The sequence below is a fragment of the Pseudoliparis swirei genome, chromosome 24, assembly GCF_029220125.1.
Source record: "Pseudoliparis swirei isolate HS2019 ecotype Mariana Trench chromosome 24, NWPU_hadal_v1, whole genome shotgun sequence".
NCBI lineage: Eukaryota > Metazoa > Chordata > Actinopteri > Perciformes > Liparidae > Pseudoliparis > Pseudoliparis swirei.
In genome coordinates, this window is record NC_079411.1 from 2533752 (window position 1) to 2548987 (window position 15236).

Consider the following 15236-nt stretch of genomic DNA (forward strand, 5'->3'; position numbering starts at 1 on the left):
AAATATCTCCTCAGCTATTGGGTGCTTTGCTATGCGATGTGGTTCATATCATATCAAAGGTTCCTCCAATGTGAACATTACGGAGACGAGAACTCTTCACCAACGTCTTCATCGGCGTTTCCATCAGATCTTCAGAACCAGTTCATTTCTGAGCTTTTATTGAAACCCGATCGTCTCAACGTGTCGATCTGGAGCCTGAACGGCACGACTTTGATCCCGTCTGTACGGAACAGATCTTTCCCTTTTGTGTTTTTCTCTTCTTGTCTCTCTTCATTCAGAGACGCTGTGTCACGTGTTGCAGTCGGCACGCTTCAGCAGACGCTGCAGAGCTCAAGCTGCTCCGTCTCAGTATCAGATCCCCGTTGACCTCAAATGTGGTCAACGGGACATTTCTCTGACGTTACTCTAAAATAAAAACCTCAGTTCGTCGAGGCTTTAATTGTCGTCTGCTGACTCAGACTCGGCCAACGCTCTGCGGCGGGTTTGAGTCCTGGAGAACATAAGCGGAGAAACGTGTCGACCGTAATACTGTCACTTTGAGTGGGCTGTCCGTCGTTATGGGGGGGGGGGGGGGGAGTGAGTGAGAGGAGAGGGAGGTGGGATAGAGGGAGAGTATTTACATCGTGTCGTGGCGAGGTCGCTCTGTGGCCACGTGACCCAGCTGAAGAGAATTGGCCCCTACCCATATATATATATATGTATGTATATATATAGATATATATATGTATATATATATATATGCATATAAATACATATGTATTTATATATATATATATTTATTTATATATTTAATTATACATATATATATATGCATATATAAATACATATGTATTTATATATATATATATAAATATATATATTTAATTATACATATATATATATATTTATTTGTATATATTTATGTATGTATATATATATATATTTATATATTTCTTTTATTCTGTGTTTTATTCCTGAAGCCTTCTCTCCCGGCGATTCGGCGTTCGTCAATAAAGTCAATAAAGTTTTGTACAAACAGTTCTCGGCGTTGGAGGCGACTGGCAGAACGACCGCTGGAAGAGAACCCGCCGTCTCGTCTTTTATCCGTCGCGGCTCACAGGCGTTCGACGACGTTCTGCTGGAGGGAGCCGTGACTCTGAAGAGCGTCGCTGGGCCTCCTTTGAGTCGGCGGGTTGTTGTGGAGGCCCGGTTGTCACAAACCATTAGCAGGTTGGGCCGGACCTCTCTGTCTTCGGCTCTCTAAGGATGGGGGAGGGAGGGGGGGTGTAAATCAGCCTCGGGGAGCTTGCGGTTCAGCCTAATGAGGCCGAGAGCTTGTTTATGGAGTTCCGCGTCATTTTTATGATTATTTCCACCTTTTCAGGCTCTGCCGCGCGGCCTCGGTCCAGAGCGGGGGCTCTGAGCAGTGGCTTTTTGTGGGACCAGGTTCTCCTGCTGCAGGCCCGCCGGGGGGGTGGGGGGGGGGCAGTCGGCCTAACCTTGGCCCGGCGCTGTTAAAAAACACTGAGGAGAAAATGAGGCTCATTAAATGAGGAGAGAGAGAGAGAGAGAGAGAGAGCGAGCAGTAAAAGCACCGAGCTCGGCGGCTTTTTAGTGCGTTTTCGGTTGAAATGCGGCGTTACGGGCCTGGATCCAAAACCTGCGGGGGGGCTGAAGGTGTGTGCGGGGGGGGGGTACGAAGCGTTACCGCAGGGCCACCGGTTCGGGTCCGGTCATCAACTGAACCCCCTGAGAGGGCCTGTGTCTGCTCGCTGCCTTTCTATAGGTGGCGTAAACGTGCGAGAGGCGTCGCGTGAACCGGGAACATTTAAAACAAATACACACCAATCTCCCAGGGATATTCAGGGCACGGACAATATCGTTTTCAGCGTTTAGGTCTGGACGGCGTCGGCCGCGCTCTGCTTTATTTTGGGGTAGAATAACGTTGTTCTCTCTGTGCCGATCAGGCGACTGCCTGGATAACGGCGGCGCGTCTCCGAGCACCGGCGACGACGACGACCCCGAGAGAGAGAAGCTGCGCAACAAGAAGAGAGGCATCTTCCCCAAGGTGGCCACCAACATCCTGAGAGCCTGGCTCTTTCAGCACCTCACGGTGAGCGGCGTTTAGTTGTTTTAGCTTCAGTGACGCAATCGGTGGGCGGGGCTAATTGTCACGCCACGCCGGGATCACGTGGTGCCTTCACGCGTCGTCAACACACACACCTGCCACCTCACAGCTGTGACTTAACGATGCGTCGAATGACGATAACTCTTCATCGCACTATACCGCTAAACACTTTAATACGACGTGACGAAGATGAAGTCACTTTTCATCAAAGCAACGTCGAGTTCTTCCTTAAAGGTTTTTTTCTTCCTATAATTGTGGTGCGTTCATGATTCATGGTGATTTATTGCATACGGATCACAACGGTTTCAGAGGTTTAAAAGTTCCCAGGTGTCGAGGGCGTCTCGCTATAAACACTTAATCAGCACTCGTGGCTGTTTTTGGGAGGCGTGACCCCGTGACCTTCCACTTCTACGCTGACACTTCTGTCCATTTGAAGTTTGAGTTTGACCTTCTCGGCCCCGACCGTTCTGCCATGCTTTCCCACCTGCTCGCAACACTTGGGGAACGTTCGCGATCCGGGGGCGATGACCTTTTGACCTTTGCTGCGGTCCAGGCATTTTACCTGTGGGCTATTCAGAAGCGTCCCGACAGGAGCAACGCAGAGCTGTGAACCTCTACACAGGTGGCAAGAACCTGTTCTCATATTTAAATGACTGAATATATATATATATATATATATATATATATATATATTTAAATGACTGAATATATATATATGTATATTTATCTATATATATATGTATCTATTTATATATATTTATATTTATATATATATAGATATTTATATATATATTTATATTTACTTATACAAAGAATATATATATTATTTTTATAAGTAAATATAAATATATATATATAAATAAATATAAATATATATATATATATATATATACATTTATATATGTTTATATTTATATATATATATTTATATTTACTGATACACATAATATAAATATATATATATTATGTGTATAAGTAAATATAAATATATATTTATTTATATATAGATATAGATAGATTTATTTATATATATGTATGTATATATATTTATATATTTTTTAAATACAGTATATATTTTTAGACTGTGTTTTTATTCCTGAAGGTGACCTTTAGCCCTTCGTCACTGACGCATACTTTAACACTTGTACAGTATTTGAAGAGATGCGTGTTAACTGTGAGACAAATGGCTGTGGGCTCAGACGTGTGTGAATCACTCCGACTTTATGGTTGTTTTTCCTCTTTTTGTTGTTGTGTTGTTGTCTCTCTGCAGCTGTTTTCACGTCATGTTTGCCGTCATCTTGTGTCTCTTTGCGGTTGTAATTTAATTTCTTTGTGTTCGTTTTGAGCCTTTTTTGTTGTTGCATTGTCTCTTTTTTAATTGCATTTACATTTTTACCCAACGCGCTTCACAGTTTGTCGCTCACTCATTCGCAGGTATACACACACACACACACATTACTGTACAAGGCACCTAAATTATATATTTTCTGTTTATCAGCATAAAACATAAATCAATTCCCATCAATATAATATCGAGGGCGTAAGAACCTCTGAAGGGAAATGTTTTTTTTTTTTTACGAGCGTAAAACTGAAACAAATCGACCAGTAAAAAGTGAGCTGAGAAAAAAATCCCAGCGGTGCCTGACTCATAGTCTTGGCTGAGGCCAGCAGAACAACCAAACCCCCCCCCCGCCCGCCCCCCCCACTCCTCCTCCTCCTCGCCCCCCCACCGGCTTCCAAACATGGAGAGGCTAAATCTGGTCCTGCTCGATGGGGGTCGGGGGCCGCCGCCAGGACTCTCAGCTGAACCTGGAGGACAGCGAGTCTTGCAGCAGATGGGAGGCAAGAGGGGGGGGGGGGCTCTGGTACCTGTGTGTGTGTGGGGGGGGGGGGGATGTTAAGGTTGAGTGAAGGGCAGCAAGTACGTCCAAAATAATGACGCACGGAGGATATTAAAGAGACACGCTTCACTTCTCTCTCTCAGACTTAGAGGACCTGCAGCTGGATGTTGGAGACATGTTCCATTTACAGGACTGAGAAGAGATGTCTAGGGGAGGAGGAGGAGGAGGAGGAGGAGGAGAGAGTCACTTAACCCTTGTGTTGCCTTCGGGTCAATTTGACCCGATTCAATGTTTCACCCTCCTGTCGCCTTCGGGTCAATATGACCCGATTCAATGTTTAACCCTCCTGTTACCTTTATATTTACAAACATATTTTACCCTTGAGGTCAATATGACCCCAGCTATTAAAATCTCCAGAAAATTATTAGAATTAATATTGTTTTCCAAGTTTAAGTGTGAGGTACTTTATGTTTGTTTGTTGACTCCCGAAAGAACACCGACATTAAACATTGAATCGGGTCAAATTGACCCGAAGGCGACAGGAGGGTTAAATATTGAATCGGGTCAAAATGACCCGAAGGCAACACAAGGGTTAAAGAAAAGTGACAAAACATGTCGTCACACATTTTGCTCACTGCTGGTGTGCTTACTTATTCCTCATGTAAAATATTATGACATATGAATATTACAACGTGCGATGCTGCGTAAATGATCCCCTCAGAGGACGGCAACCGTTCAGGAAATGTAGAAATAAAAAGGACAAAATGTGAATAATTTGGCATTCTTAATGTATTTTATTCTATTTGAATGTGTTGTACTATCTGGAGCTTGAGTGTGAAGTAAATGTTTAAATTGATTGAATATATCAATGAATTTAAATCATCTTACATATAAAGAAAACATCCAACAGAGGTAACTTAAATGTTGTGTGGGCTTTGGCGACCCCTGTGGACAAAAGCGGTAGTGTTTCCGAGCACCAGCGTGCCTTTAAGAAAATTAATTATATAAGGCCGCATTAAGAATAATATAATAATATAATATTATAAAAATGTAATATAATATAATAATATAATATTATAATATTATAAAAATTAAATATAATATAATAATATAATAATATAGTAGTATAATAATATAGTAATATAATAATATAATAATATATTCTTCTCTGATGGTCTCGTTTACTTATGAAGGTCACATAGAGGCAACAGTATTAAGTTCAAACAGTTTTTCAAAGTTCTTCAAGTGACTTTAAGGACATTTTGATGCTTGAGGAGTAAAATTAGGAATGTTTGGCTTTATTTTTAATAGTTTCTTATTTTATTTTATTGGTTTATTTGGTAGGGACAGTGCACATTAATAAAACATTTCTCTAAATGTGCCAGAGAGACTATTTGTGAAGTGTAGAAATGCAGTTATACTCGTGTGTGTGTGTGTGTGTGTGTGTGTGTGTGTGTGTGTGTGTGCGTTGCTTTGAATGTACACTTCTAGTCGGAGCCTTGTCACTCTTTTGAACAGACAGCCTGTTTTTGTTAAGTTCTCCGGTCGGACTCTTTTATTATCGGGCCGCTTTAATCCTGATGGACCACGGTTTATCGTGGTTACCACGGTAACGCAGAGTGGTAATGGAAATAGTTGTGGAAGCAACATGTGGAAAATGTCCGTCTGATTCGGGGGGAGAGATGCTTTTGAGATACGTGTTCCCTGATCCGGCTGCCTCTTTACATCTCTGTTGTCTCGCTGTAGCAACACACTCTGTGTGTGTGTGTGTGTGTCTGTGTGTATGTGTGTGTGTGTTCTGGCTTCTTCGCGTGAAGTCGTACACAAACTCCAGCAGGCTTCTCTGAGCCACAGCTCATAAAAGCCCAGCCACAAGCCGACGTGGTGTTTACCACACACACACACACACACACACACACACACACACACACACACACACACACACACCCTGCTTTTTCAGATTTTTATTTCTTGTAAAAGTGCAAAACACTAAATGGAGAGCGGCCCCCCTGTTAGCGTTATTGGTTTGTAATTTACCTCCCTCTCACTCACAGATGTTGTTTCCCTCCTTTAAACGACTTCTTCACAAACAGGTGGTGTGTGTGTGTGTGTGTGTGTGTGTGTGTGCCATTTGTTTACGGTCGCCCAGCTCATTAAAGAACTGCTACGGCTCACAAAGTACACGTGACTCCAGGAAAGCAGCTGGAAGGACTTTGTCCGTCCGAGTGTTTCTCAGCACGACGACGGAAATACAAAATAAGAAAATAAAAATAAAACGACGTCGAAGAGACGAGAGAAAAGAATCTCTCCTCGAAAACATCAAAGCAAGAGCCACAATTACAGAGGAGGGCCCGGCTGAGGAATGGGCCTCCTGAGCCGGGCGGGGCAGAGGAGTTGGCAGGAAGGACCCGGCGCTGACCCCGAGGACCCCCATCCATCAGGGGTCAGGGGTCACCGGGACACCTCCATCCATCCATCCGTCAGCAGCCGGTTACATGTGGGTGAGGGCGGGGCCACGGGGACCCACAGGCTGCTGCTGCTGCTTCTTCTTCTTCTTTTTCTTCTCCTTTTGCTTTTTCTTCTTCTTCTTTTTCTTCTTTTACTACTTTTTCTCATTCTTCTACTTCTACTTCTTCGTCTTCTTCTTCTTCCTCTTCTCCTCCATCTTCTTCTCCGTGTTTACGCTCCCCTCCTCCTCCTCCTCTTAAAGAACAAGAGAATTAAAATGAGATTCATCCGATCGGTCGTCGCTCCGTCTCTGTTTTTAGGTTCCCCTCTTTTATTTTATTGCTCGACAAATTTGGAAGTCATCAACGAATCAGCAAAAATAACAAGAATAAAAATCGGATTGTTTTCTGAGCCCCCCCCAAAGACCATGAAGTTTAGAAACTCATCAAACTTCAGTGCTGCAGATTCTTCTGCTGTTCTGGGGTCAGTCGGCGCCGACTCAGGCTTGATCCCCCCCCCCCCCCCGCCCTCGTAGTGGATCCCTTTATTTATGGCATTATCATTATTATGTAATACGTGAGTTGGCTCGCTTTCATAAAGAGTTACAGTCTGAACCTCGATGAAGATTTAAAAGTTTGACATCAAGCCGACTCAACTGTTCTGAACCTTTTTTGGGGGGAACGGCAAAAGCTCGTACGGACTCGATGTTTTTTTGGCTCCGCCCATTTTTAGTTAAACATTTCCAGAGTACCAGCGGCTCCATTAGAGGGCGTGTCTCTTCAGCAGGCAACGGCGCCAATATGTTCCTTTTTTAAGAAAGCTAGCTCACAAGCTAATCGGCAGTTAGCATCGAGAGCGATCGGGAGCGTCGCGGTGATATCGAGCAGTGCGAGAGTTCTCCCGGCCGGTCGGCGTGTCTGGCTGTCGACATCTCGGTGAATGTGTAGCGCCGCCTTCTGGCGCCACGGACGCGTTAACACAGACAGTTAAAATGCAATGTGATGAAAAGCAGCTCGTTTCTGTTTGTAGAGAAAGAAAAAATAACGTCTCGGATGTTCGAAAGTCGAGATCTTCCCCTGCGTTTCCTCCACACAGGATCGAGTTAGTTCAGGTTGAGTTCAGGTTTAGGACTAAAGATAGTTTCTATCTATAGATAGTTTTAGTCCCGGCTCCTAACAAGTCTTCAAGTGCCAAAAGAAAACTTTTTTTTGAGCTGAAGGGTTTCTAAATCTGATATCAATACAGATTTTTTTGTTTTTACAGCCTACCCCCCCCCCCAATATATATTTGAAGTATTAAAAGCAACGTGCCCCGCCTGTAATTCCTGTTAAAGTGGAAAATAATCCTGGAACAGTTGAAACATACCCACAGATTTAGGTTTTGCCAAAACCGTAAAGTTTTTTTCCTCTTCTCTTTCTTTCTCCGTGGACTAAATCTCCAGAGTTTTCTCGGCCGTGCGAGAACAAAGCGGCCGACCGTCGGGCTGCAGCGGGGCCGCGACTCTGGATTTGGTTAAAAGTAAAGGCCACTGTGAACAGACGCTCGTTTCCCTGTGAGGACGGCTGTGGCTCCCTCACCCTGCAGTGAAAACATCATCCATTACCTCGGTGACAGGCCCCCCAGGGACCCCCAGGGCCCGGCTCTCTGTGGGGGTCGCCTTTATTGACCTCTCACCCCCCTCCCCCCCCCCCCAACCCTCACAGCCACACACACACACAAGAAAATGTCCACCATGTGGTCACATACATCACGGAGCAGCCTTTCTTCCATGACAGCGTAAATGAGCGTCCGTCAGATAATGAAGCGAGGAGGCGAGGCCAATCAGAGGACAGATGGAGGGGAAAGATTTCAAGCTGTCTGAAAAGACCACGATTAGGAAAGAAAGACCTTCAAAGAAATTCAGGACTCAATAACACACATTTCTTCCTCTTGTAGATACGAGCTTTCTGATAATTTCGTAAATGTTTTACCTTTTTATTGTATTATAGATCGGAGGTGGAAAACTCAGGACCAGTGCGTCTTAAGACACACACACACACACACTCTCTAAATGAGATGTAATTACAGCCTCTTAACAGGTTTATTGGGACACTAAACGGCGACACACACCTTCCCCACATCGCAGCGTGAAATTGTGCGTTTTGCAGGTGATGAAGAATTCTGGGTAATTCTGCAAACGTCGTTTTTTGAAGCCAGTTGTCCCAAAGTGGGCTTTGTTGAACATTTATTTATTTACCAAAAACATTGAACATATGAGGAATTTGACTCTGTGAAAGGGGCATAACATATAAGTATAATAAAAACAATAAACTAAGTGCAATAACAGATAAACATGGTCAAGACCTGTAGCCACACCCACAACACTGATGTCACAGTTGTGGGTGTGGTCAGCAAAAACAAAACGGTGACTTTTTTTTGGCAAAGGAATCCGGGTTAAACGTTTCAAAAAGCCACTACAAGGAATATTAATTCTGCGTTGAGTTTGGCGGCCCCTGTGGACAAGCGTGGTATTGTCTCCGAGAACAAGAGTCCGCGTTGGAAACGTTACTCCGGTCCGTCCTGGTTCTGGTTCTCCGGGGCCTCCCTTCCCTCCAGCGGGCCCATCAATAAGCGTAGAAGCATGAATAATAACCATATTGAAATATTAGCACCAGGATTAAATTGAGACAGTTTAAAAGTTCATTTGTTCTGCTCTAATGAGTAAATCTGTACGCGGCTTAATTAATTCACATTACATCATTTAGATAAGCATACGCCTTCCCGGTGAGACTGATTCCAGACCGGCCGCGAAGCAACAGGATTATCATTTTATAACGAGCAGGTGGCTTCGGATATATAACATTTAAATTTAAAAAAGCCCTGAGTGGAAACTCTGAAATCACCGTGTGGAACGGCTCTGAACCGCCCGCCATGTGTTTTTACTCTCGCCTCCCCAAAAGATTCTCGCGTCTCCGTGTGACGGGGTGTGATGAGCAATAAGAGCCGGATGGTTCTGACCCGGCTATGTGTGTGTGTGTGTGTTGCCCAGGTTTAAACAATCTTTCTGAAGGTCCTTGTCCCGCCGCTCTGTGGGCCGAGAAGGCGGCGAAAACAACCTCGTGATTATCGCTCTTTGTGGCTAATTAGAGGCAGTTTAGGGCAATTACCTGCTATCACGCTGCAGCTCTGGCGGAGGGGACGGTCGGGGCGGATCAAACACTTTCCCTCCTCGCCGCGGAGGAGACATGTGGGGAGTCTCCTCCGTGGCGTCGGCCCGAGGCCGTTTGATAAAAGCCGATAAAAGGCATTTGGGTTCGTGGTGAAACCAGGAAGTGGAGAAATCCGCTCGCCGCTAATATCTCGGATTGTTAATCACACATTTAAAAACGGAGCTTTCACCACTTCGGCCCCCCGGAGGGGAGTGCTTAAGGGGAAAATTTTGTTTTAAGCAGGATTTAAGCAGTAAAAATGTTCTGCTGTTGGATTTAGCTTCGGGTTTGGAATTTCGGAATGAGTTTTTATATTTTACTGCCTTTTTTTTCAATCTGATATCGAACATAAAAGCAGAATCTGCATGAGTAGATGAGTAATTCTGAAACATTAAATACTCGATATATTGGGCTCCTGCTCGTTGAGATTCACAGAACTTGAACAGCAGCTGTTTGCAAAGAGGTGCTTTAAAAACTACATATACATATATATATATTTGAATTGTTTGCACAATCAACACAAGAAGAACTAACACGTCGCACCATGTGAAGACGAACGTCACGGCACAGAACTCCAGGTCCTGCTCCGGAAATCGGATTACATAAGGTTGTGAAAAACAACATGGCGGTGTTCGTTAAACCACGGTAGCGATGGCCATAAACCAACATGGCGGTAGTAAACCAACATGGCGGTGGTAAACCAACATGGAGGTGGTAAACCAACATGGCGGTGGCTGTAAACCAACATGGCGGTAGTAAACCAACATGGCGGTGGTAAACCAACATGGAGGTGGTAAACCAACATGGCGGTGGCTGTAAACCAACATGGCGGTGGTAAACCAACATGGCGGTAGTAAACCAACATGGCGGTGGCTGTAAACCAACATGGCGGTGGTAAACCAACATGGCGGTGGCTGTAAACCAACATGGCGGTGGTAAACCAACATGGCGGTGGTAAACCAACATGGCGGTAGTAAACCAACATGTAAACCAACATGGCGGTGGTAAACCAACAACCAACATGGCGGTAGTAAACCAACATGGCGGTGGTAAACCAACATGGTAAACCAACATGGCGGTGGTAAACCAACATGGCGAACCAACATAACCAACATGGCAAACCAACATGGCGTAAACCAACATGGCGTAAACCAACATGGCGGTGGTAAACCAACATGGTAGTAAACCAACATGGCGGTGGTAAACCAACATGGCGGTGGTAAACCAACATGGCGGTGGTAAACCAACATAACCAACATGGCGGTGGTAAACCAACATGGCGGTAGTAAACCAACATGGCGGTGGTAAACCAACATGGCTAAACCAACATGGAGGTGGTAAACCAACATGGCGGTGGTAAACCAACATGGCGGTAGTAAACCAACATGGTGGTGGTAAACCAACATGGCGGTGGTAAACCAACATGGCGGTAGTAAACCAACATGGCGGTGGTAAACCAACATGGCGGTAGTAAACCAACATGGCGGTAGTAAACCAACATGGCGGTGGTAAACCAACATGGCGGTGGTAAACCAACATGGCGGTAGTAAACCAACATGGCGGTAGTAAACCAACATGGCGGTAGTAAACCAACATGGCGGTGGTAAACCAACATGGCGGTAGTAAACCAACATGGCGGTGGTAAACCAACATGGCGGTGGTAAACCAACATGGCGGTGGTAAACCAACATGGCGGTGGTAAACCAACATGGCGGTAGTAAACCAACATGGCGGTGGTAAACCAACATGGCGGTAGTAAACCAACATGGCGGAAGTAAACCAACATGGCGGTGGTAAACCAACATGGCGGTGGTAAACCAACATGGCGGTGGTAAACCAACATGGCGGTAGTAAACCAACATGGCGGTGGCTGTAAACCAACATGGCGGTAGTAAACCAACATGGCGGTGGTAAACCAACATGGCGGAAGTAAACCAACATGGCGGTGGTAAACCAACATGGCGGTAGTAAACCAACATGGAGGTGGTAAACCAACATGGCGGTGGTAAACCAACATGGCGGTGGCTGTAAACCAACATGGCGGTAGTAAACCAACATGGCGGTGGTAAACCAACATGGCGGAAGTAAACCAACATGGCGGTGGTAAACCAACATGGCGGTGGTAAACCAACATGGCGGTGGTAAACCAACATGGCGGTGGTAAACCAACATGGCGGTAGTAAACCAACATGGCGGTGGTAAACCAACATGGCGGTAGTAAACCAACATGGCGGTGGTAAACCAACATGGCAACCAACATGGCGGTGGTAAACCAACATGGCGGTAGTAAACCAACATGGCGGTGGTAAACCAACATGGCGGTGGTAAACCAACATGGCGGTAGTAAACCAACATGGCGGTGGTAAACCAACATGGCGGTAGTAAACCAACATGGAGGTGGTAAACCAACATGGCGGTGGTAAACCAACATGGCGGTAGTAAACCAACATGGCGGAAGTAAACCAACATGGAGGTGGTAAACCAACATGGCGGTGGTAAACCAACATGGAGGTGGTAAACCAACATGGCGGTAGTAAACCAACATGGCGGTGGTAAACCAACATGGCGGTAGTAAACCAACATGGCGGTGGTAAACCAACATGGCGGTGGTAAACCAACATGGCGGTAGTAAACCAACATGGCGGTGGTAAACCAACATGGCGGTGGTAAACCAACATGGCGGTAGTAAACCAACATGGCGGTAAACCAACATGGCGGTAGTAAACCAACATGGCGGTGGTAAACCAACATGGCGGAAGTAAACCAACATGGCGGTGGTAAACCAACATGGCGGTAGTAAACCAACATGGCGGTGGTAAACCAACATGGCGGTGGTAAACCAACATGGCGGTGGTAAACCAACATGGCGGAAGTAAACCAACATGGCGGTGGTAAACCAACATGGCGGTGGCTGTAAACCAACATGGCGGTGGCTGTAAACCAACATGGCGGTAGTAAACCAACATGGCGGAAGTAAACCAACATGGCGGTGGTAAACCAACATGGCGGTAGTAAACCAACATGGCGGTGGTAAACCAACATGGCGGTAGTAAACCAACACATGGTAAACCAACATGGCGGTGGTAAACCAACATGGCGGTGGCTGTAAACCAACATGGCGGTGGTAAACCAACATGGCGGTAGTAAACCAACATGGCGGTGGTAAACCAACATGGCGGTAGTAAACCAACATGGCGGTGGTAAACCAACATGGCGGTGGTAAACCAACATGGCGGTAGTAAACCAACATGGCGGTGGTAAACCAACATGGCGGTAGTAAACCAACATGGCGGTGGTAAACCAACATGGCGGTAGTAAACCAACATGGCGGTGGTAAACCAGAATATTTCCATCAGAAATGTAGAACGTCCCACAGAATGCTCTCGGCTTGCGTGAAGCTCGAGTCTCCGGGACCTTTTTTTGGACGCCTCTGTTTAACGAGCTGAACTCCTGAGCGGCGCTGCGTGTTACATCGGTGTGAGCATAACACACACATAACGGCAGCTGCTTCACGTGAAACATCACTTATTGTTTGACGGCTTCACGTGAACTCCTGCCTCCGCTGCAGGTGGCTCGGGCGCACGGAGAAGTGCGTTTGATATTTTTTACATTTCCCACGAGCCTGATCTCAATCTCAACACTTTCTCTTTTTTTATTATTACCAGAAACCTTAAAAACTAGACGCTGGTGGCCAGAATGAACCTGTTAGTGTTCAAATGTGAGAATTCAATGTGAAATGGAAAAAAACTCAAACACATTTCCCAATGCAAGTTGATTAGGAACTGTTTTGGCTGCGTGTGCGTGTGTGTTGTGTGTGTGTGTGTGTCTTCCCGGGGGCTCGGTTAGCGCAGCCGCTCTGATTGCTAATTTATCCGAAAAACACTTAGAGAACGCACGAAAATAACTTTGCGTAAAAGATAACAAATGAACCGCTGAGCGAGGATACTTTGAATCAATACCTACAACATCGGCAACATAACATTTGAAAGCATAATAAACACACACGCACACACACACACACACGCAGACTCACACACACACACACACACACACATGCAGACTCCTGGGATGGAGCTGAGCAGCCTCGGGCCTGTTCTGATCCGCTACTGTGAGACAAACAAGCCTGAACGAACCCCCAACACACACACACACACACACACACACACACACACACACACACACACACACACACACACACACACACACACACACACACACACACACACACACACTAATTAAGGGGGCGCCCTCTCCACTTGGCTTCCCTCTCTAATTGGCTCACCATTTCTTTCCCATTAATTATGCTCCATTTCATATCCCTTTAATGAGTCGAGCCCCGCCTCCCTCCTTCAACGCTAATTAGCAGCTTTCAGGCTCTCACAAAAAAAAACGAAAACAAGAAGAAGAAGAAGAAGAAGAAGAAGAAGAAGACCCTGTGATGGTTTGCAGTGTGTTGACGCCACCTTGTTTTGGCCCTCTGCAGCACCCGTACCCGTCGGAGGAGCAGAAGAAGCAGCTGGCTCAGGACACCAGCCTCACCATCCTGCAGGTCAACAACTGGTGAGTTGTTGTGTGTTTGTGACCCCCCCCCTCCCTCCCCCCCTGAGAGAAAAACCTAATGATGTGCATTCAATTCAATTCAATTCAGTGTGGGGTTGCCCCCTTCTCCAAATATCCCCCAATCACAGTCACAGAGGGGCGGAGGCCGTTAATTGGAGAGTTAATTGGAGCTCGGAGGCTGCAGGTCGAGAGGTCTTCACCGGTTTGTTCTGTTTACCAACACAGCAACGCAAACGTCAACAGATTACACTGTTGGGGATTCAAGCGCACGATTGACTCCGCCCACATTTAAAGCTACAGGGGCGCTAATCTTAAATTCAGACGCATTTAAATGCGCCGACTGAAAAGAGGGAAAGTGTCGGGTGTCTTCGTCGATAACGGCGGCGGCGATGTCGGCCATGTTGGTTGGCTGCGATCGTAATGAGCGTTTTTTGGGGGCGTGGCTTCGGAGGGAGTGCAGCGGCTTTATTGGTGGAAAAATGTTTGATAATTGTTGCGTTTTTTTATTTTTTATTCTAGCGTGCTCTCTCTGGTTTCTCAAGATGATTAACTTCAGCTTTAACATTTTTAGCCAATCAAAGACATTTCCACTGTGGATTATTATTCAAGTTTCTTGAGTTTCTCGAGGATTTCAGAACATTTAAAAACCTGGTTCCAGTTTCCTTTTTTAAGAACTTCTCGGTGGGCGTAAAGAACAGATCGCGAATTGACGCTAAACGTCATCTCCAATACAAACATCGGGTTTCTTCCTCAGTGGTTAGCAGGTCTGTCTCTCAACCAGGAGGTTGGCGGTTCAATCCCCGCCCTAGTGCATGTGACGTGTCCTTGAGCAAGACACTTGCTCCCCGCAGCTGTATGAAACGTAACATGTCTTTGAGTAACTTAAAAAGAGCTATATGAATAAAATGGATTATTATATGAAGGCGACTCTGGGAATTTAAAAAGAGACTTTTTAACGGCTGCGTTCAACTCGTCACGACGAGAAACGATTCCCAAACTCGCTCCGACACTTCGGTGTCGTGACGTCATCAAATTAACGCAACTCTTTTCTGTATATATATATTCTTTACATTTTTTAACGCTCAAATGTAA

At 45.6% G+C, this 15236-nt stretch overlaps 1 protein-coding gene across 2 annotated transcripts in view; it reads left to right on the plus strand.

The window, feature by feature from the left end:
* Nucleotides 1–15236, plus strand: part of meis1a (Meis homeobox 1 a) — a 41137-nt gene that overhangs the window by 13908 nt on the left and 11993 nt on the right. The window contains exons 8-9 of one of the 2 annotated variants that reach the window (XM_056408417.1): nt 1947–2092; nt 14068–14144. In XM_056408417.1, coding sequence (XP_056264392.1) covers nt 1947–2092; nt 14068–14144 — 223 coding nt within the window. The remainder of the gene's footprint in view (nt 1–1946; nt 2093–14067; nt 14145–15236) is intronic. The other variant, XM_056408418.1, reaches the window with a different exon arrangement.